Below are 25,095 nucleotides of genomic sequence, written 5' to 3'. Positions count from 1 at the left end.
ACTGAGTGGAAGCAAAGTTTAATTCAACCCTAAGTCGCCAGGTGACTACAGGCCGATCAGCATACTACCTGCAATATCTAAAGCCCTATAATACATCGTCCATGAACAGCTGACGGATTACCTCAAAACTCATAACATCCATGACAAATATCAGTCAGGCTTTAGAAAGCACCGTAGTACAGCAACTGCATTAATCAAAGTAACTGATGACATTAAACATGCTATGGACAGACGTGAAGCTACCATCCTAACACTGCTTGACTTTAGCAAGGCTTTTGATACAGTTGACTTCGATATATTACTAATTAAAATGAAACAGCTGAATTTCTCAAACAGTGCAATACACTGGTTCGACAGCTACCTCAAAAACAGAAGTGAACAAGTCATTTGTGGGTCGGAAAAGTCATCATGGAAAAACGTGTGCTCTGGAGTTCCCCAAGGCTCCGTCCTTGGTCCATTACTCTTCTCACTGTACATTAATGATATTTCTTCAGTGATTCACTCCTGCAACTACCATCTATATGCCGACGACATCCAACTGTACAAAAGTGCAAGCCCCCAGAACATTGCTGACGCAGTAGCGAGTATACACGCAGATCTTTGCTCTGTTTCTCGATGGGCACAGAACCTAGGTCTGAAACTAAACCCCAAGAAATCCCAGGTCATACTTATATCTCATCCAAAGTTAATCAGCCGGTACTTTTGCGAAACAGTCCCTCAAATACTCCTCAATGGTACCCAACTACCATACCAAAAAACAGTAAGAGACCTTGGAATAATCTTGGATGAACACCTAAACTGGGAAGAACAAACAGTCACAGCTTGCCGGAAATCGCTCTCCTCCCTACATGCAATTCAAAAATTTAGAAAAATATTTCCAATCCATGTTAAACAAAAATTAGTCCAAACACTAGTCTCGCCTAATCTTTACTACAGTGATGTAGTTCAACACGGCACAAATAGTGAAAATTCGAGATGCCTCGAGCTAGTGATGAATGCTTGTGTTATGTACGTGTGCAATATACGGTTGTATGATCATATCAGTCCTTCATACTCCCAGCTAGGTTGGATACGCCCACATAAGGCACGCGATCTCCACACGATGTGATTACTTCATCGATTTCTTAGCCACTGGTGCCCCCAATACTTATCTTCTCACATTAAACACCTATCATCGTTCCACAACCGCAATACCAGATCGGATATGTCTAGCATCTTGGCTGTACCTTTACATAGCACAAAATCTTCTCCGTGTCATTCTCCATCTCAGCCATACGACTATGGAACGCGCTCTCCTGTGATCTGCATCTTGTCCACAACCACTCAACATTCAAGAGGGAACTCAAAACTTACATATTAGGGACGGTATAGCCACCATTGTTGTGCCCCTCTCATCTCTTTCTTTCTCCTCTCCACCATAGCTTTGAATTTTACCATTCTATTTCTCTTCCTCTAACCTATCTACCTCTTCTATATCCCTTTCACCCCACTCTATCGTCTTATGTCCCTGCTCGATGAGAATAACTCACAAGCTGCAAGAACATAATGAGAAAATTCCCAACTAGCAACAGGACTGACATTCATAAAAGAAAAATATGTTTACTTTCATATACATAGTCATTACTATTATTATTATTATTATTATTCTTGATTGTTATAATTATTTTTTTGATTGCTACAATTATCATTGTACTACTGATATAATCTCTATTTTTTTTCTTTAACATTAATACTGTATAACACATTATATGTCCTTAATGTTCTGTAGAAACTGTAATTCGTTCAATCTGAGTATGCCTGGTTAGGTGTAAGAGAGAGCCTGAAGGCCATAATCTTGCCAGGTAAAATAAATGCATAAATAAATAAATAAAGTCTACAGAAATAAGTGAATCAAAATCAATTCATTACATCAGTCACCATTCAGATGGACTGATTGCCAACATAACGAAGAGACTGTATGAGAATGACTTGATGGGAACTGAATGTAGTTACTACAATTAATTAGAATTTTCTTGGAGTGTGGTGTCATAGCCAGTTGATACCTCACAGGGGGTAATCGTTCTGTGTGCAGAGGTTGGCATTAGAGGTTTCGCAGTTGTCCGACAGTGCCAGTGCCAGTGACAGTGATCAGAACTACCCAACCACTGGCCACATGACTGCCACGCCCCCTAAGCTGAGGCATCACCAATCACCTGGACATGAGATCGCCTGACTACAGCTCTAGCCAGTTCCTGCCAAGTAGCTCCAGTTAGCAGCAGACGAGGACTGTCACGGTGCAGTCGCAACTTTCTCTACAAAAGTAGTACATAAAAACTGGCCTCAGGACTTATGTTAATTTGTGTATTATGAACAGTTAAAGTTTTTAACTTATACTGGATTTCCCAAGGACTTGTATACACAGTTTGATAAGGATGCTCTATATCAAAGTTACGTATAGTACAAAACTGCTCTCCGTGGTGGTGTTTTCTCATTCTTTTGATTTCTGCCTTAGAAGCCATGCACTGTCCTGACAGAGCAAGAGTACTCTTTGCAATGAGATATTACCTGGCCACTTCATGGAGTTTCAATCCTATAATTCTCCTTCTCTTCTTTTCTTTACAAAAACAAAGAAATGCATTTCACTGATCCTTCAAGCAAAATACATTGCTTGAAGCATGAATTATTTTATGAAATCATAACTAAAAAGATAGTTCCCTCTTGCTTATCAAACAAATAATTGTGACAATATAAATTACATTGATGATATCAGTTTTCTCACTAAATGAGATAAACAAAAGCTTAAAATAAGTCTAGTGGAAGCTACTTCCAACTGACTGACTTCTTTCTTACATTTTCACTTATATCTGAAGTTCGAAACCAAGTTCAACAACTCTGGAAACAACAACAAAAAAAGGAAAACTGACAGAATCAGTCGAATTATTAGAGCTTTCGTAGCTTCTGACTGCAATGTTTTCTTGTCAAATATTTCCACAAATAGCAGTCATCACTTAATCGTTCTCCAGTATCATATACTACAAATAAAGATTACAGGATAACTTGTTAACAAGGAAGATTTACTTGTCCTTTTCCCTAACTGATCAAATGCATTCCTTTTTTGCAAGTACAAAGTGTGAGTTTAAATAAAACAGTAAAACGTGTACCTAAGGTAATACAACATACAGGGTGACAATTATTGAACTATATGAAATAAAATTGTCATAGCCGTTGAATGGTTTGCATTAGGACATTCAAACTGCATGGTTGGCCATGGGGCATGATGGAAATTACTACGCCCACTTTCATTTGGATGAGTTTGTCTGTAAGCCAAATTAGTGCATTTGGGGGACTGAGAATCCTCATTTCGTGACCGAGAAGTCTCTTCACCCTCAACGGGTAACTGTGGTGTGAAATGTCCAGTAACAGAATAATCAGTGCAATATTCCTTGATGGCACAGTGACTAGCAAAAGGTACGTGAAGGTTCTGGAAGATGATTTCATCCCCATTATCCAAAGTGACCTAATTTTGAAAAGATGTGGTTCACACAAGATGGAGCTTGGCCCCATCAAAGCAGGAGAGTGTTTGATGTCCTGGAGGAGAACTTTGGGGAACACATTCTGGCTCTGCGGTACCCGGGGCCACTAGCATGGGCCTCGACTGGCTGCCACATTCTCTGAATCTGAACACATGTGATTACTTTTGTGGGGCTATATGAAAAACAAGATGTACTGCAAGAACCACAAAGCCATTGTTCAGCTGAAAACAGCCCTTCAGAAGGCCACTGACAGCATCGAAGTTCCGACACTTCAGCGGGTATTGCAGAATTTCGATATTCGTCTGTGCCACATCATTGCTAATGATGGCAGGCATATCAAACATGGCATAAACTAGCCTTAAATATCTGTAGTGATGTTTACATGTGGAATAAAGTGTATGCACCCTGTAGTTTGTAACTAATTTACATTTTTTTCATATAGTTCAATAATTGTCACCCTGTATATGTCATCACTTGAAGCTGCATACTAACATGAGTGTATACATTGTGTAAGGCGTAAAGAGAAACCAGAAGAGATCTGCCCAAGTGGAAGATGACAGCAATGTGGGTGCCACATCTGCAAATGCTGGCCGCTTGATTTTCACAGCAACTGGCTGCACAGCACTGAATTCACATGGAGCAAATCTGGAAAAAAAAAATTCAGTCTAGCAATCTAAAAATGAATACATACAACACTATTCCAGCAGTAAGTTACAGAAACTGCAGACAGTGTTTCACTAAATAAATGCTCCTTCAGAAAGTGGCTAGTCTATCACATTGTACAGAAACACACACACACACACACACACACATACACACAGACAGACAGAGAGAGAGAGAGAGAGGATCCACACCAACTGCACAGCAGGAATGACAAAGTTCAAGAGTGACAGTGTTTGCAGCAACTTCAATGTAAATATCATTGTATTCAGTTTCATTGTATTCAGCTATCAGCAAACAAGAGCCTTGTTTCAGTAAACCTGAACTAAGTTGTCTATTTTGTCTGCTCCTCACTCATTATCCTCACAGAAACATCTATGATACTAAACTATGGTAAACAAGCAGGAGCTACATTTAAGTCATTATCTGCTATGAAGCCAGGTTGCATCACCCAAGTATGTTAAGCAAATACACTGAAGAGCCAAAGAAACCGGTACGCCTGCCTAATATCATGTAGGGCCCCCACACGAGCAAGCCAGAGTATCTCAACAGGATGTGGCATGGACTTTACTAATGTCTGAAGTAGTGCTGGAGGGAATTGACAACATGAATCCTGCAGTGCTGTCCATAAATCCATAAGGGCATGAGCTGGTGGAGATCTCTTCTGAACAGCTTGTAGCAAGGCATGACAGTATGTTCAATAACGATCAAGGGTACACTAGTGGGCCATTGACCAAAAGTCCATATCGATTATGTTTCATTGAATGGTTCATGTGCTGACACTTGTTGATGGCCCAGCATTGAAATCTGCAGTAATTTGTGGAAGGGTTGCACATCTGTTACGTTGAACAATTCTCTTCAGTCGTTGTTGGTCCTGTTCTTGCAGAATCTTTTTCCGGCCGTGCGAAGTCAGAGATTTGATATTTTACCGGATTCCTGATATTCACGATACATTCATGAAATGGTAGTATGGGAAAATCTCCACTTAATAGCTACCTCGGAGGTGCCGTGTCCCATCGCTTGGGCACGAACTATAACACCAAGTTCCAACTCACTCAAATCTCGATAATTTGCCATTGCAGCAGCAGTAACTGATCTAACAATTGTGCCAGACACTTGTTGTCTTACATAGGCATTGCCAACTGCAGTGCCATATTCTGCCTGTTTACATATCTCTGTATTTAAATACACATGCCTATCCAATTTTCTATGGCACTTCAGTGTACTTTCTATATTTTTCAACCATCTTACATCCAGAATTTCACATATCTTTCCAGCATGTCTGCCCACTGCAAGTATCCAAGTTTCCCCTCTTCCTTTTTAATGTGATCCCTGGTGCTTGATTGCTTCATAAATTCAAGATCTCAGCCATATCCTTAGTTTTAGGAAGACATACCCTCTACAGTCTCATGGTTAGCATTGCAAGACTTCACACATTTGAATACTAATGACCACTTAAACCAAGAATAATAGGAACTTCTGGAAATAATAGAAATTTGTGACACCACATTCTTTTCAGTAATGTTTTAAGGGGAGTACATATGACGGAATTGGTCAAAAAGTGACATTTTCGGATTATTATCTCTTATTAATATTTGATCTCTCCTGAATAATTTGATGCATTATTTGTCGAAAAATTCCAATTGGAAGTGTAGTTTTTATCATTTCAAAGTTAATCGCGTGAGTGAAAAATTATCTGGTCGTTCTGCACTGACTTGCCTAAGTATCTCTCTCTCTTGAACTATTCAATCTATAAGGCCGTGATTTTCAGCTATTTATTCCTTGAAATCATGTTAATGTTCGTGTTAAGAGGTTGGATGCACTGTGTAAACAGAAATGGCGGTATAGCACATGCATTTTGTTTATTTACTTTGTGGTGGTTGTGTTTCATAAGTTTTGAACTGGAAACATAGTGGTTTGGTGTTTATTATGTGCTCTTATACCTCTTTTCAACATGACGAAAAGAAAGGATTGTTTTAAAAAGTGACATTTCCATGGAAATCAGCACATCACAAAATCTGAATCCAGTGTTGATCCTGAAATAGATATTTCACAGACCTGTGATAAGGACACACCTACTAGTGCTTCGAAGAGGAAACTTTGAGACCATGAGGATTTATTTATTGACAAAGATCAAAATAGTTTAGGTTATGTTCTTTTAGATTTGAGTGTGTTAGGACAAGTTTTGCAAGATGCTGTGTCATGTAAGGTTTGTGGTGGGCAAATTAGCATCTCTGAGGACTCATCTGCAAGGACTGAACTGGCTAACAAACTGAATATTCAGTGCGAAGTTTGCAGGCTCTCGACATCATTTTGGACTTCTGGAAAGTGCAAGTATGACTTGTTTGAGAGCAATGTTAGATTCCTGTGTGGAATGAGGTGCATTGGGAAAGGATTTACTGCAGCTGAAGTATTATGTGCAACGCTGAACTTGCCAAACCCACCAACCAGATCAAGTAAGTACACAGAAGTAATTGGTGAATGTGTCAAATCTGTTGCTGTTGCTTCTATGAAAGCTGCTGCTAAAGAAGCAGTAGAACTAAATAACACAACAGACTTATCTGTGGCAGTTGATGGCACATGGCAGAAGAGAGGTCACACATAAAAAAAAAATGCAGTTGCAACTGTCACTAGTGTTGACACAGGTAAAGTTTTAGACATTGAAGTGCTAACTAAATACTGTCATCAGTGTAAATCAGTTGATGAAACACGTGAAAGCCATAAAACAAATTGTGCTAAGAATTATGAGGGAACTAGTAGGGGTATGGAGGCTATTGCAGTTGTTTCTATGTTCAGATGTTCACAACAGGAGAGAGGTGTGTGTTACACTGAATACTTGGGGGACGGTGATTCAAAAGCTTACAAATCAGTAGTGGAAAGCCAACCTTATGGTAATAAGCAGATTGTTAAGATTGAATGTGTGGGCCACGTTCAAAAACGGATGGGAACACGTCTCCAAAAATTGAAGCAGACAAAAGGAAAAAAGAAGTTATCAGATGGAAAGACTCTAAATGGTAAAGGAAGACTTACAGACAAAAACATTGATGAACTCCAGCATTATTATGGAATGGCAATAAGAAACAATACATATGACCTATAAGGGATGAAATGAGCATTGTGGGCTACATTCTTCCACAAATCTTCCACTGATGATACACCTATACGTGGTCTTTGTCCACCTGGTTTTGATTCATGGTGCAACTACCGCAAAGCTCAGGCAGCAGGTACTGAGGAACAATTTAGGCACAAAAATAGCATACCATCTGCAGTGATGGAAGCTATTAAACCAATATACAGGGTGTTACAAAAAGGTACGGCCAAACTTTCAGGACACATTCCTCACACACAAAGATAGAAAATATATTATGCGGACATGTGTCCAGAAACGCTTACTTTCCATGTTAGAGCTCATTTTATTACTTCTCTTCAAATCAAATTAATCATTGAATGGAAACACACAGCAACACAACGTACCAGCGTGACTTCAAACACTTTTTTACAGGAAATGTTCAAAATGTCCTCCGTTAGCCAGGATACATGCACCCACCCTCCGTCGCATGGAATCCCTGATGCGCTGATGCAACCCTGGAGAATGGCGTATTGTATCACAGCCGTCCACAATACGAGCACGAAGAGTCTCTACATTTGGTACTGGGGTTGCGTAGACAAGAGTTTTCAAATGCCTCCATAAATGAAAGTCAAGAGGGTTGAGGTCAGGTGAGTGTGGAGGCCATGGAATTGGTCCGCCTCTACCAATCCATCGGTCACCGAATCTGTTGCTGAGAAGCGTACGAACACTTCGACTGAAATGTGCTGGAGCTCCATCGTGCATGAACCACATGTTGTGTCATACTTGTAAAGGCACACATTCTAGCAGCACAGGTAGAGTATCCCGTATGAAATCATGATAACGCGATCCATTGAGTGGAGGTGAAAGAACATGGGGCCCAATCAAGACATCACCAACAACGCCTGCCCAAACGTTCATAGAAAATCTGTGTTGATGACGTGATTGCACAATTGCGTGCGGATTTACAATTTGATTGCGTTGGAATAAAGCCTCATCCGTAAAGAGAACATTTGCACTGAAATGAGGATTGACACAATGTTGGATGAACCATTCGCAGAAGTGTACCCGTGGAGGTCAATCAGCTGCTGATAGTGCCTGCACACGCTGTACATGGTACGGAAACAACTGGTTCTCCTGTAGTACTCTCCATACAGTGACATGGTCGATGTTACCTTGTACAGCAGCAACTTCTCTGACGCTGACATCAGGGTTATCGTCAACTGTACGAAGAATTGCCTCGTCCATTGCAGGTGTCCTCGTTGTTCTACGTCTTCCCCAGTCGGGAGACATAGACTGGAATGTTCCGTGCTCCCTAGGATGCCGATCAATTGCTTCGAACGTCTTCCTGTTGGGACACCTTCGTTCTGGAAATCTGTCTCAATACAAACGTACCGCGCCACGGCTGTTGCCCCGTGCTAATCCATACACCAAATGGGCATCTGCCAACTGTGCATTTGTAAACATTGCACTGACTGCAAAACCACGTTCGTGATGAACACTAACCTGTTGATGCTAGGTACTGATGTGCTTGATGCTAGTACTGTAGAGCAATGAGTTGCATGTCAACACAAGCACCGAAGTCAACATTACCTTCCTTCAATTGGGCCAACTGGCGGTGAATCGAGGAAGTACAGTACATACTGACGAAACTAAAATGAGCTATAACATGGAAATTAAGCATTTCCGGACGCATGTCCACATAACATCTTTTCTTTATTTGTGTGTAAGGAATGTTACCTGAAAGTTTGGCCGTACCTTTCTGTAACACCCTGTATAGAGAAATATCTCATCCTCACCTCCTTTCCAAATTTCTCCATGGTCGAACACAAAACCTGAATGAGTCTTTCAATAATGTAATTTGGACCCGCATACCAAAAAATGTCTTTGTAGGAAGGAAAACTCTAAGCTTGGGTGTTTGTGATGCTATGATAACATTTAATGATGGTATAAAGGGAAGAATTGGGGTACTAGAGGAACTTGGTATCACTCCAGGTGCCAACACACTGCAAGCCTTTCAGCGAATGGATCGACTTACGATCATGAAAGCCCAGTGTGCAGCAGAGGAAATGATTAAAGAAGCAAGGGGCAGGAAAAGAAGGGAGCTTCTAGGTTTGCAGGATAGTCAATAACAGGATCCAGATAATGCTGATTATGGGCCTGGCTGTTTCTAGAAGCTGGCATGCCTCCATGTGTAAGTTAATATCAAATAAAATGTTTGAACTTGATTTGCCGAAAATACATTTTTAAAATGATTTGACCCATTATCTCAGGAACTATTGCAGATACACATCTCTAATTTTACACTATGTTACCACTTAGTATACTGCAGCTACTGAACCTCCCAAAACATCTCTACCTCTAATGGTTTTTTACTTACTGAAGAAAAAATGGACTTTTAAAAGAAAATATTGAACAACATTTTTAAAAAATCGTAACTAGCTAATTATTTCTCTGTACATTTTGATTCTGGTTCAGTGATCAGAAAAGGAGTGATAGTATACATCCCAAAAATTTCAGATCTCTATCTGTCAAAGGATCTGAGATGATGGGTCATCAATATTGCAAATTCAACACTGTGGGTATAGGACGTACGTACTCCCCTTAAATAAATTTCAGCAATAAATTATACAATTCATGTTTTCCAAATCTTTATGTTATGTACTGGTGCACTTTCTAAAATTTTATATCTATAAAAACTGGTACACAACATAATAATAATAATAATAATAATAATAATAATAATAATAATAATAATAATAATAATAATTTTGCATATTTCTGTGAATTAATCTTGTGCTAAGAAAATTAGTTATCACATAGATGTTGTTGTCATGAAAAAAAGTTCTCTTTGTGGAGTGCTGGAATGGTATTAAGAATCAATAATGTGAAATAAACCAGTAAATATTGAGATTGAAGAAAAGTTTCTGTACTATGAATTAGAAAAATCATATTTGTTTTTCACCCACAGACAATAAAGAAATGAGCTTCGTATCATGAACAATTACACAGATGAGTACATCATTTTCACATAACTTTATTATGAACTTAATGAAATTTCTACATTTCTGATAATGTTATAGAAGTATTATAGAAGCAGTGTTCATTGTTAGAAGAGTACATATTTTTAACTACATAACTGCAAAAGTGTTCACATCATAAGGGAGCAAAGGAAAGGGAGACATTATACCATCTCTGATTTTTACATAATGGAAAGGTATGACACCAATCTGTCTCACAAGGACTACTGAGAACTTGCTTGAATAAAATATGCACCAATAATGATATATAAGTCAGCAAAGTTGTCTGCTCAAGCTACAGCTTTCTCAATCTTGTTTATGTACCTCAACTGTTTGCTGAATTGTTGACTTCACTACGTGAATCATTTAATATACACACAGTTCTTTCACATGGGATTACACATCGGACAGTGTGAGAAGAAATGAACACCTTTGTTTATGTTTGCCTGTATTTACCACATTTCACAACTGCTATCTTATTTTTATATCAATCGTATTTATATTTGAGCCCATTTTTTTTCCCTAACAGTTAATGGTTTGTAACTTATGTTTTGTCCAATGCATTGCATGTATGAGTGCCAATTAAACATCTACCTAGTCTGGAGGTGTTTACGAAATTTTCAATGGAATAAATAATACAACAAATTTGTTTAAAATCTTCGATTTTCTTGCCAAGTAAATCTGCAGTGAACCCACAACATTTTAGAAGGCATATTTTGGCTCACTACATTTCAGAAGGCATATTTTGGCTGAGTAATAGATTCTTGCAGTCCATCTTATACAATCATCAGCGATTTTGGATATTCACATCCTTGCAAAGGCCATACTGTAACCATCTAATTTCTACACTGGCCCTGTGTTAACATGACCAGCCTGCACTCTCTGTCCACTGCCGCATCACAAGTCCAGAATGCTGATGTCAGTTCCATCTTATAGCTTCCAAAGAAGGACGTCAAATGGTCATGAGTGCCCAGTCCCTACTCCAATTAATAAGATTCAATTTTACTCTTATTTCAATTGCCACCTTAATAATACTGTCTCAGAAACCACTCATCGGACAGTTAATAGACATCTTTTCAAAACCTGAACTGTGCGCCCTCCATTAAGCTGTGCTCAGTGTGTACTGATTTGGCAAAGCCTTACATTGCATATATGTTCAGTATAATGCAGCGATGGGTCTGTCCAACATATGATTTGCTGCACTTTTAAGGAATTCGCTATACTTGAGATGTTAGAAAAGCCTAGGTTATCCTTCATACTACCCAAAACATTTATCAAATTCTACAAGCGACCAACTGATAGGCTTCATTCATTTCTTGTTTGGAGCTCTGCCATTTCAGTGTATGGTAGAAAGTCAAGTTGATCTTCTTCTTTGCTCTTGTTTCTGAGTGTTGGTGTGCTTAGTGCCTTCTTCCTCTTCCTCTTCCTCTTTCAGCCACTGGAAGCAAAGATATTTTGCAGATGATGCAGCTCAATATGGTATGTTGTCCTAACAAACAGTCCTCATTCTGTATATAAGTGACATCAAACAACAAAATTACTGTAGTGGGTGATGGCACAGCTCTTTACTAGTAGATATAGGCTGGTATGAAACTTTTCTGTGTACTCCACATTACAGAGTCAGGTCTTTTTGACAAATGGATATCCAGATGTGGAAAACAACTGTTCTTCTCAACCTCCAAGTTGAATTTGATATTTCTGTGAGTGGTACTTATGTGGTTCCTACCAAACGTGTCTACACACCTGTAGACGTGCTTTGCTTTATGTGGCACTGTTTTTGGTGTGATTTCTTCAAATTCCTCAAGTAGACGACTGCCACAATAGGTGATAGAGGCAAGCACAATTGAAACACCAACAACTTGCTCATAACAGTCCTCATCATGTAAGAATATCATTAAGTGGTGACAAACCAAGCTTAAGATATGGTATTCAAAATGTTGCTCCAGTAAAGACTGTTTTATTTTTCTTATGATGTCCACAAACTGTAGTGACCTTCTAATATGGTGACTGCAGTGGCCCACATGATCACCTGGCATGGTGGCCTTCTGTGGTTTCAGTTCACATGTCTGTGATCTAAGGATACACCCACCTGGTGTACCTGTGGTTGGGTTGGGTTGTTTGGGGAAGGAGACCAGACAGCGAGGTCATCAGTCTCATTGGATTAGGCAAGGAAGGGGAAGGAAGTCGGGCGTGCCCTTTCAAAGGAACCATCCCGGCATTTGCCTGGAGTGATTTAGGGAAATCACGGAAAACCTAAAACAGGATGGCTGGACGCGGGATTGAACCGTCGTCCTCCCGAATGCGAGTCCAGTGTCTAACCACTGCGCCACCTCGCTCGGTGTGTACCTGTGGATGACCCTACAGGCGAGCTGTTGTTTTAATTGCTTCATGGTATCTTACAGCAATCCACAGTAGTCCAGGAGTGTAGAAGTCTTCCTTGCAACAGTAGATATTGGATCCCTTTCAATTTTGCAATTTGCCTTCTGAAAAGCCCCAAACACACTGTGGATTGACACAGCAAGAAACCCGAGCAGATTTTATTGCCTTCACGTACCAAGAAAACCTTTATTTGCATAACATTTGCTTACTTTAGCAATCCTTTAGTTCCACTAGTAGTGGTTCCCTCTGGGAGGAGGAGGACAGAGCCAGAGTCTGAATCCTGGTGCCTTTCATCCACCAAGTCATCCTTAATGCCAAGGAGGTCATTTACCCATAAAGGAAGACCCCAGTCTTTTGGTTTCTGAAATCAAAACATAATATGCACCACAGGTTCTGCAGACTGCAACAAAAGATGTCTTACAAAAATATTAATATTTACAAAACAATACATATTATAGTAATACACTAACAGAAAAACTGGATCTGCACAATATTTGTAATAATTGATAAACCACTGATGTACCCAATTTCAAATCTCCCCAGGTGAAGTCAGCCACTCATGAAGGAAAGGTAGGTTAGAGTTACCATATTTATTCGAATCTAAGCCGCACTCGAAACTAAGTCGCACCTGAAAAATGAGATTCGAAATAAAGGAAAAAAAAAAAAAAAAAATTTCCCTACTCTAAGCCGCATCTGAAATTTGAGAGTCGAAAAACAAGGGGAGAGAAAATTTTTAGGCCGCACCTCCAAATCAAAACAAAGTTGGTCCATTGTAATATGAGACACAATTTAGGTCGAATGAATGACAATACAGCTACAGTAGCTTGGTTCGAGTCGTAAGCTTAGCAGTTAAGTTTTACCAGGTAGCCATTGCTATGCGTCAGGTGCTCCATCCATATTTATATGGGTACCCTTTCTTTTTCACGTGCTTCGTCTGGTTTGAATCGATTGCTTATTTTGCTTTGATCTGATAAGTGCCGTTTTCTTTGTTATAGGTGTTTACGTCACTCTAAGCTGAAAATGCATTACTGTACTGTGTCATGCATTGTTTGTCGCATTCTGATAGTGCGTGTTTACAGCCTGTCGCCGCTCGCGGCATGCCTTGCTTTTGTGCACGCTACCAATTAAAAAAAGAAAGAGGAATCCTCTTATTAGCGAAACAATGGCAAGAGACTGCTATTTGTTGTTACTTACACTGCTGCTTTATTTGATAATGATCAACAAGAACCAAATAATAGACTGCGTATGATAGAACATGTTCTGAATGAGAGTTAGGCGAAAATTTTTCTCCGTTTGAAAATCTTTCCAGATGCCTCTTTAGTACATTACATTCTGCACAGAAATGAGAGTTGGCAAAAATGGCTCTGAGCACTATGGGACTTAACTGCTGTGGTCATCATTCCCTAGAACTTAGAACTACTTAAACCTAACTAACCTAAGGACAGCACACACATCCATGTCCGAGGCAGGATTCGAACCTGCGACAGTAGGGGTCGCGCGGTTCCAGACTGCAGCGCCTAGAACCGCTCGGCCACTCCAGCCGACTGAAATCAGAGTCATCTTAGATTTAAAAATCTAGTCAGTTGCCGTGCTTCATTTCTGACTGTATCACTATTCTGCATAAGAATAATATGAATATAAACATGGCATGATATGTATATTCTTCCGCGTTTGCTGTTGTCTCATTCTAGTTTCGTTGTTTATTAGGCAGACAGGATTTAAATGAGATAGCAGCAAACACGAAAGAATACATGGCAAAATGTTTATATTCATTATTATTATGGTGAAGAGAATACTGCATGTGATTCACAATTTATAAAAGTTCCTATTAGCAACCATCTCTTCTCACACGTAGGAAAAAATTCAGAACGCAGAGTTGGCCATTTTGACAAACATCCCAAACAGTCTTGCCAGTCGGATTTTCGTAGTGCATTGAAATGCTGCTACATTCGAAGATGAACAATACGGAATTTGTATTTACTTCGTTGGATAATGTATGAAAATGCAGTGGTCGAAACTCAGGGCGGAGAAAAAAAAGCTCGTCTTCCACCTTTCTTTAAATTGATTTACTGACGCAAAGGTTTCGGCGCCAGTATTAATCTTTGTGCCTACAAAGCATGCCCGTGTAGCGCTACATATATTCGATGGCGGAAGTTAGTTATGGCGGAAGTTAGTTATGGCGGCATCTACCAACATTTTTCAGAACTTCCGCTTGCTTTGCACTCGATTCTAAGCCGCAGGCAGTTTTTTGGATTACAAAAACCGGAAAAAAAGTGCGGCTTAGATTCGAGTAAATACGGTACCGTAAACATACAGTTTGCATCAGTGTCAGATATAGAGCACAAGACTGAATTGGGTAGGGTGGTGGGGAAGTCAGCCATGACACTGTTTAAAGGACCATTCTGACATTCATTTTACGAAAGTGGAAACCATACAGACACCATACAAGGCAGGTTGGACAGGATGTGAATCCCACTACTCCCAGACTCAAAAGCAATCTCTCCTGAAAGTAAACATGCAAACAGTAATATGAGGCAAGAGCAAGCAGCTACATTTAAGTAATTCTTTCATTGTCACCTATAGGAAATGTATGCACTTGACCATATTTTAACATTTTACATGACTGGTCACAAGTCAGATATGAGAGAAAATGACAAAATTACGTTAGCAAATGTTTGAAGAAAGACAGTAAAAACTGATCAGCTTATAGGACCATTACAGTAAATATCCCATTGAACAACATTAATCTGGTGCAATCTGATGGCAAAAAGACTCAGTGAATGTTGCAGACAGAATTATTACACACTTTCATTGCCAGCTACTTTCAAGGCAAGATACTCTATATAGTCAACAAGCGCAACAAAAATGGAATTTTGTTAAAAATAAATATGAAACAAATGACTTCTAGCAGTACAACTGAGATGACTTCAATGACAGCAGGTCTTCACAATACATGTACCACAGTCTCACAAATTGTTTTTCCTTGTTATTCTTAATGTCAGGTGTTAAGTACAATTTAAGTTGTTCACCTGGCATGTGCAGCACCTCCCACCCAAAGGAGATAAGGTTGAGATCCTTTCATAGTAGTACTTTAATGGTCTTTTATTTCATTATCTAAACCCCTTGAAAATGCTGAATAAACGTGACTGTGTAGGTAATCTGAATGACCAAAAGACTAACTTTTCACCACCATTCAGATCACAAACATATTCTGTTAAAAGTTTATGAGAGGGCATTCATGCACTTACCTCGAATGAGAATTCCATGAATGATAGTGGGTATTGGCATGGTGATGTAAAAACCAATTTTGAACAACCAATGACATATTGATAACATAAGTTTCTAAGGCAATAAAAGTAACTATTGGTTTCTAATGTAATGGAGACTTTGAAGTACAACTGCTCAAATTGCAGGCATGCTATACTTATGGGGGAAACAGTCCATTTGTTGGGTCAAAATATAAGTAGCTATACAGGTAACAAACACAGTGTATGGATGATCAATACTAATCTCTAGCTATCACAATTCTGGAAATACGAATTTCAAGTTTACTCATGCCACTTGAAGTAAATGGAACCAACTTACCACAGAATAAAGACATTGGACTATGTTACACATTAGCCCATTACCACAACCATAATAATTATGTATTTCAAATGAAATCATTAATAACTATTTCATCGACAAGCAATAAAAAAGTACTATGTAGGTCTACACCAGTAACTGGAGTGTTGATATGAGGAAGAATGGCACAAAGTATGTCTATGCTATGTGACCAGTTTGTATTTTTTGGTATGTAGATGTAATCATGTTAGCAGTTTCCCCCTACCATCCTCTAACTAGCTGTTGCAAATCTGATCTAGTGATACACTGCCAACATCAACATCATCTCTATTCCATAAACGAAGGGTGAGCCTGAAAGTAGTGAAACCTTTAGATCATTCTATTTGCCCCATGCACTTGACTTGCATCGTGTTTGAATAGTCCCAGACATATTTCGCAACACTACCAAATAAATTCTTTCAACAACTTTCCAAATTTAAATCCAGAAGAAATATAGTACAATTATTAAAAAGATTAGGTTTGTTGCAGTTTAGAGTAAATCTGCTTTATTGGAATATTTAATAGCATAGTGTGCAAAGGCATAAAACAGTTTGAGAATACACAGTGAGAATCAATACAAGGTGCCACGGCGTCAGGGATGGCGTTCAATGTCCATTGCGGCTTGTTTGAGGTGGAGTGCCAGATGATTCTGTCTTGTCTGTAGTTGGTGTGTCAGGCAATTTTCTCGTACCAGTGTATGCAGTGCTGAACACAGGTTCAAGGCGGTCAAACTTGAACATTCTGCCACTTTCACTGAAGGCTAGATATGGTCAATCATATGTTGAAAGCATAGGCTTGCAGACAGCATTGTGATGAACAAAAACTTGGTCATGAAGATTGGCAAAGACAAAAGGGTGGTGAGTCTGTTGATCTCTCAAATCTGACGGAGCTGCTGTATCTGTGTTCACAGTCTGTTGATAAAGTAGCCTTGATAAGAGGGTCTGGCATGTTGCTGAGAAACTCACTCGGCAGTCTGATCAGTTGGCAGCAGACAAGATCTGCTGGTGTAGATTTCAGATCATCCTTGCTGGATGTGTGGAGGCTCAGGATGATCAGCAGTGTTTCTGTCCCATGTTGTGATTTGTGGCACCAAAAGAATACCCTTAACTGTCTGTGCATATGTTACACTAAACCATATTCTGCCAGGTGATAAGCCATTGTTCGAATGTGCTTAATGCCTTAACAGGCCTGCCTTGGTCAAAGGCAATGCGAAGGAGCGCTCCAAAAAAAGCAATCCATCCATGAAAGAATGTGGTTGTGACCGTTTTGGCAATGATGTTGACCACGGGAAAGACTTCAGGCCACCAAGTCGGTTGGTGGCAGTTATATCCTTCATAAGGTGATAAAAGTCTGATGATGTTGACAAGTACATGGTCGAAACGCTGGTTACGTGGGACAAATTTGCCACTGGTTGCACTGACACGGCAAGAGATCTTATTCTGCTGACAGGCCAAATGCTGGGGCACAAATGCCTTGCAATCTTTGTTGATATTTGGGTATACAAAAGACCATTTAACCAAATTTATTGTAACGTGGACCCCTGGATGAAAAGTTGTGCAGAGATGCAATTGCCTGTTGTCGAAATTCAGCAGTCACAAATGGTTGTGGCTTTGATGTGGAGACATGCCAATACAACAGCACTCTTAATGGTGGTACTAGGACACATAGGAGTTGCATACTTACATGTATTTGCCAGTACATCTTTGAGCTCACTGTCAGACTGTTGAACCAAAGTGAGTGCTTCATAATCAGCTGCACCTGTAATCACTTCTAGACGAGAGTTGACACCTGCTGGTTTGTTCAGTTCTCCCACAACATGGACTGCATGAATCATAAATTGTCCTACATAGTCTAACAGCAGAGCCTCAGTGATAGTGGTCTTCATATTGTTGAAGACTGTTTCAGCTTTGCTTGTCCATGTGCATCACCATTTCAGTGAGCCTCGCAAAAGTTCATCCAATGTGGTGGCCAAAAGTGCACAGCGTCGCACAAAAAAATGGTAGAAATTAGTGACGCTGAGAAATTGTTGCAACTCACAGACAGTCACAGCTGCAGGGAGTTGATTATTGCTTTTACCTTCTCCTTTGAAAGCAGTATTCCTTGAACACTGACGGTACAACCCAGGAAGCGAGTTTCTGATGTCCCAAAGATGCACTTTGACAGATTTATGAGTAGTGTATGTGAACGAGGGTGAGTAAATATCTGGCACAAATTTTCCCGGTGTCAGAATCTTATATCACCAAAACATCTCTACGAAAAGATGATATATTTTATGATGTATAAGACACTACGGATCGTAAGACATACTTTCATTTTTAAGCATATTTTTAAATGACATTTTTACCATTTTATTATTAGACTGCAAAACCAGACAGAAAAAAATCTTAGTTTATAAAACCGAACTGACCTTTAAAATCCCTGAAAATCATCATCTGAACCTTCTGAACCTTCTTCTTCTTCTTCTTCTTCTTGTCATCATCATTTTCCTCTTCATACATAAGATGGTCTTCACTGTCATTGAGAGTGTTACTTATACTGCACTTCTTGAAAGATTTAACAATAATGTCTTCTCTCATTCTAGACATCATCATCATCATCATCATCATCATCATCATCATCATCATCAACATCAACATCAACATGTTCTGCCAAAAGGCAGATTTTCACATAGTAGTTCTCCAGGCTGTCCGGTCTTCTGCCAGCCTCTTCAGGTCTGCATAATTTCCTCTTCCCTTTATGTTGTCTATCATCTTGTATCTCCATCTTCCTCTCAGTCTTCTCCCACAAACCAGTCTTTCCAAAGCATCTGCTAGCAAGCACTCCCTTCTCAATGAATGTCCCAACCAGTTCATTTCCTTTCTCTTATAACCTTCAGTAGACATCTCCTCTCACCAGACCTTTCCAATACTCTTTCATTACTCACTCTTTCCATCCAGTTTATTCTCTCCATTCTCCTCCACAACCACATCTCAAATGCTTCTAACCTTTTTTCATCCTCTCATCTCAGTGTCCATGTTTCTGCCCCATACAGTGCCACACTCCAGACAAAACATTTGCCAAGCCTTTTCCTTAGACCTTTATCTAATTTGCCACATAAGAGCCTCCTCTTTCTGTTGAACGCCTCCTTCGCTATGGCAATTCGAGTTTTCACCTCCTGGTGGCATCTCAAGTCTTCGGTTATTGTGCTTCCAAGATACTTAAACGTGCTTACTTGGCTAATGGTAGCTTGTCCTATTTTAGTACTTGACAATCTGCGTCTTGTACTGACGACCATACTCTTTTTTTTTTTTGCTGCATTTATTTCCATCCCGTATTCTACACAAACTTCATTCAGATCTTTCAGCATGTTATTCACTGTCCGCTCACTTTCTGCCACTAATATCAGATCTTTCAGCATGTTATTCACTGTCTGCGCACTTTCTGCCACTAATACCATGTCATCAACAAATCTTATACATTCTATTCTCTTTCCACCAATACATATTCCTCTTTTCCCACCTAAGCCTTTCACAATAATCTCTTCAAGGTAAGCATTAAACAACAGTGGGGAAATGCAACAACCTTGTCTACCACCTCATTCAATGATGCTTCCTTCTGACATTTCATTTCCAATCCTTATCCTTACTTTCTGGTGTAAATATAGTTTCTGTATCAGTCGTCTCTCTTTCCAATCCACTCCTTTCCTCTACAAAATAACTATCAGCTTGTTCCGCTGAACTCTGTCAAAAGCCTTTTCTAAACCTACAAAAACAGTAAAGATTTATCTACTTTCCTCCATATATCTTTCCCGTATAGTTCTTAACACGCCGATAGCATCTCTTGTTCCTTTTCCTCTTCTAAATCCGAACTGCTCCTCTGCAATCCCTCTATCCAGATTGCCATACAGCCTTCTATTCAACACTCTCATCAACACTTCAGCTGCATGAGAAATTAGACTGATGGCCCTAAGCTCTTCATATTTTTTAGTGTTTCTCTTTTTCTCTATTGGTATCATAACTGTTGCAAGGAAGTCTTCAGGCCATTCCTCTGTCATATATCTCATTACAGATGTAGACTATTTCTTTTCTTGCCTTGTTTCCCAGAGTTTTAAACAGTTCTGCTGGCAAATTATCAATTCCACATGCCTTCCTATTCTTCATCTCCTTCAGCGCCTTTTCTACTTGTGCTTCCAAGATGGTGAATCCTTTTCCATCTTCTGGCACATATTGCTCCTCTTCTACCTTAATTTCGCTTTGTATTTCATCCCCCTTAAACAGACATTCAGTATATTCTTGCCATCTGTACAAAACCTCATGTGGTTCTTCTGCTACAGTACCATCCACTTTTTCTATTTCCATGTTATTCCTTTTTCTTCTACATTCAAAAATATCTCACTAGCCAGTCTTACATCATTTCATACTTTCCCTCTTTCTCTATTTTGTCGCACTTCTGTTTCATCCATTTTTCCCTTGCTTCTTCAGTTTCTCTTCTTAATTCATTATTCAGTTTCCAGTACCTCTTTTTGCCTTCTTCAGTTTCTACAATTTTCAACTTTCTCTGCTCTTCCATCTTTTTCAACATATTTTCTGTTATCCATTCTTTCCTGGTACTCCAGGATACTCTAATTGCTATTACTTCTTTGGCAGAGTCCATGAGTCCGTCCTTCATTTTGATCCATTTGTCATTAACACTTTCATCAACACTACCTCCTTCCCATTTTTTCATACATCTGTTTTCCAAATCTGATGCCTTTCCTACCTCTTTGAGTCTTTCTATGTTTAGTCTTTCTTTTGCTTTGCCTCTCAGGACTTTTTTCAACTTCACTTGTATTTCTCCCACTACTAGGTTGTTGTCTGAATTTATATCCAGTCCTGGATGAGCTTTGGCATTCTTCAAACAGTTCCTAAACCTTTTTTGTATCAGAATAAAGTCTAGCTGATATCTACATCTACATTTATACTCCGCAAGCCACCCAACGGTGTGTGGCGGAGGGCACTTTACGTGCCACAGTCATTACCTCCCTTTTCTGTTCCAGTCGCGTATGGTTCACGGGAAGAACGACTGTCTGAAAGCCTCCGTACGCGCTCGAATCTCTCTAATTTTACATTCATGATCTCCTCGTGAGGTATAAGTAGGGGGAAGCAATATATTCGATACCTCATCCAGAAACGCACCCTCTCGAAACCTGGCGAGCAAGCTACACCGCGATGCAGAGCGCCTCTCTTGCAGAGTCTGCCACTTGAGTTTGCTAAACATCTCCGTAACGCTGTCACAGTTACCAAATAACCCTGTGACGAAACGCGCCGCTCGTCTTTGGATCTTCTCTATCTCCTCCGTCAACCCGATCTGGTATGGATCCCACATTGACGAGCAATACTCAAGTATAGGTCGAACGAGTGTTTTGTAAGCCACCTCCTTTGTTGATGGACTACATTTTCTAAGGACTCTCCCAATGAATCTCAACCTGGCACCCGCCTTACCAACAATTAATTTGATATGATCATTCCACTACAAATCGTGCCGCATGCATACTCCCAGATATTTTACAGAAGTAACTGCTACCAGTGTTTGTTCCGCTATCATATAATCATACAATAAAGGATCCTTCTTTCTATGTATTCGCAATACATTACATTTGTCTATGTTAAGGGTCAGTTGCCACTCCCTGCACCAAGTGCCTATCCGCTGTAGATCTTCCTGCATTTTGCTATAATTTTCTAATGCTGCAACTTCTCTGTATACTACAGCATCATCCGAGAAAAGCCGCATGGAACTTCCGACACTATCTACTAGGTCATTTATATATATTGTGAAATGCAATGGTCCCATAACACTCCCCTGTGGCACACCAGAGGTTACTTAAACGTCTGTAGACGTCACCCCATTGATAACAACATGCTGTGTTCTGTTTGCTAAAAATTCTTCCATCCAGCCACACAGCTGGTCTGATATTCCGTAGGCTCTTACTTTGTTTATCAGGCGACAGTGCGGAACTGTATCGAATGCCTTCCGGAAGTCAAGGAAAATAGCATCTACCTGGGAGCCTGTACCTAATATTTTCTGGGTCTCATGAACAAATAAAGCGAGTTGGGTCTCAAACGATCGCTGTTTCCGGAATCCATGTTGATTCCTACAGAGTAGATTCTGGGTTTCCAAAAACGATTTGATACGCGAGCAAAAAACATGTTCTAAAATTCTACAACAGATTGATGTCAGAGATATAGGTCTATAGTTTTGCGCATCTGCTCGACGACCCTTCTTGAAGACTGGGACTACCTGTGCTCTTTTCCAATCATTTGGAACCTTCCGTTCCTCTAGAGACTTGCGGTAAACGGCTGTTAGAAGGGGGGCAAGTTCTTTCGCGTACTCTGTGTAGAATCGAATTGGTATCCCGTCAGGTCCAGTGGACTTTCCTCTATTGAGTGATTCCAGTTGCTTTTCTATTCCTTGGACACTTATTTCGATGTCAGCCATTTTTTCGTTTGTGCGGGGATTTAGAGAAGGAACTGCAGTGCAGTCTTCCTCTGTGAAACAGCTTTGGAAAAAGGTGTTTAGTATTTCAGCTTTACGCGTGTCATCCTCTGTTTCAATGCCATCATCATCCCGGAGTGTCTGGATATGCTGTTTCGAGCCACTTACTGATTTAACGTAAGACCAGAACTTCCTAGGATTTTCTGTCAAGTCGGTACATAGAATTTTACTTTCGAATTCACTGAACGCTTCACGCATAGTCCTCCTTGCGCTAACTTTGACATCGTTTAGCTTCTGTTTGTCTGAGAGGTTTTGGCTGCGTTTACACTTGGAGTGAAGCTCTCTTTGCTTTCGCAGTAGTTTCCTAACTTTGTTGTTGAACCACGGTGGGTTTTTCCTGTCCCTCACAGTTTTACTCGGCACGTACCTGTCTAAAACGCATTTTACGATTGCCTTGAAGTTTTCCCATAAACACTCAACATTGTCAGTGTCAGAACAGAAATTTTCGTTTTGATCTCTTAGGTAGTCTGAAATCTGCCTTCTATTACTCTTGCTAAACAGATAAACCTTCCTCCCTTTTTTTATATTCCTATTAACTTCCATATTCAGGGATGCTGCAACGGCCTTGTGATCACTGATTCCCTGTTCTGCACTTACAGAGTCGAAAAGTTCGGGTCTGTTTGTTATCAGTAGGTCCAAGATGTTATCTCCACGAGTTAGTTCTCTGTTTAATTGCTCGAGGTAATTTTCGGATAGTGCACTCAGTATAATGTCACTCGATGCTCTGTCCCTACCACCTGTCCTAAACATTTGAGTGTCCCAGTCTATATCTGGTAAATTGAAATCTCCACCTAAGAAAATTTATGTGAAATGTATTCCAAATTTTCTCTCAGTTGTTCTGCCACTAATGCTGCTGAGTCATGAGGTCAGTAAAAGGAGCCAACTATTAACCTAGCTCGGTTGTTGAGTGTAACCTCCACCCATAATAATTCACAGGAACTATCCACTTCTACTTCACTACAGGATAAACTACTACTAACAGCGACAAACACGCCACCATTGGTTGCATGCGATCTATCCTTTCTAAACACCGTCTGAGCCTTTGTAAAAATTTCGGCAGAATTTATCTCTGCCTTCAGCCAGCTTTCTGTACCGATAACGATTTCTGCTTCGGTGCTTTCTATCAGCGCTTGAAGTTACAGTACTTTACCAATGCAGCTTCGACAGTTAACAATTACAATACCGATTGCTGCTTGGCCCCCACATGTCCAGACTTTGCCCCGCACCCTTTGAGGCTGCTGCCCTTTCTGTACTTGCCCAAGGCCATCTAACCTAAAAAACCGCCCAGTCCACGCCACACAACCCCTGCTACCCATGTAGCCGCTTGCTGCGTGTAGTGGACTCCTGACCTATCCAGCGGAACCCGAAACCCCCACCACCCTATGGCGCAAGTCAAGGAATCTGCAGCCCACACGGTTGCAGAACCGTCTCAGCCTCTGATTCAGACCCTCCACTCAGTTCTGTACCAAAGGTCCGCAGTCAGTCCTGTCGACGATGCTGCAGATGGTGAGCTCTGCTTTCATCCCGCTAGCGAGACTGGCAGTCTTCACCAAATCAGATAGCCGCCGGAAGCCAGAGAGGATTTCCTCCGATCCATAGCGACACACATCATTGGTGCCGACATGAGCGACCACCTGCAGATGGGTGCGCCCTGTACCCTTCATGGCATCCGGAAGGACCCTCTCCACATCTGGAATGACTCCCCCCGGTATGCACACGGAGAGCACATTGGTTTTCTTCCCCTCTCCTGCTGCCACATCCCTAAGGGGCCCCATTACGCGCCTGACGTTGGAGCTCCCAACTACCAGTAAGCCCACCCTCTGCGACCGCCCAGATCTTGCAGACTGAGGGACAACCTCTGGAACAGGACAAGCAGCCATGTCCGGCCGAAGATCAGTATCAGCCTGAGACAGAGCCTGAAACCGGTTCGTCAGACAAACTGGAGAGGCCTTCCGTTCAGCCCTCTGGAATGTCTTTCGCCCCCTGCCACACCTCGAGACGACCTCCCACTCTACCACAGGTGAGGGATCAGCCTCAATGTGGGCAGTATCCCGGGCAGCCACAGTCGTAGTCCGATCGGGGGATGCGTGGGACGAGCTGGCCGTCTACGACAAACCCCCATCCGGACCCCCACAGTGATGCCCATTGGCAACAGCCTCAAGCTGTGTGACCGAAGCCAACACTGCCTGAAGCTGGGAGCGAAGGGATGCCAACTCAGCCTGCATCTGAACACAGCAGTTGCAGTCCCTATCCATGCTAAAAACTTATGCAAAGAACGTCTGAACTAATCTACAGAGAGCACAAACAATTCGACACAAAATTTAATCGGTACAATTCGACACAA

General features: G+C 40.6%; 1 protein-coding gene across 1 annotated transcript in view; it reads right to left on the bottom strand.

Annotated features, from left to right (window-relative positions):
- The window catches only part of LOC126473958 (lipid droplet-regulating VLDL assembly factor AUP1-like), a 94,783-nt gene that overhangs the window by 46,349 nt on the left and 23,339 nt on the right, over nucleotides 1-25,095 (bottom strand). The window contains exons 4-5 of the mRNA XM_050101328.1: nucleotides 12,848-12,999; nucleotides 4,005-4,157 (exon numbers count right to left, since the gene is read on the bottom strand). Coding sequence (XP_049957285.1) covers nucleotides 4,005-4,157; nucleotides 12,848-12,999 — 305 coding nt within the window. The remainder of the gene's footprint in view (nucleotides 1-4,004; nucleotides 4,158-12,847; nucleotides 13,000-25,095) is intronic.

Source organism: Schistocerca serialis, chromosome 4, assembly GCF_023864345.2.
Source record: "Schistocerca serialis cubense isolate TAMUIC-IGC-003099 chromosome 4, iqSchSeri2.2, whole genome shotgun sequence".
In the NCBI taxonomy this organism is placed as follows: domain Eukaryota; kingdom Metazoa; phylum Arthropoda; class Insecta; order Orthoptera; family Acrididae; genus Schistocerca; species Schistocerca serialis.
Note: the sequence above shows the minus strand (reverse complement) of the source record. Positions and strands in the feature narration are given on the sequence as shown.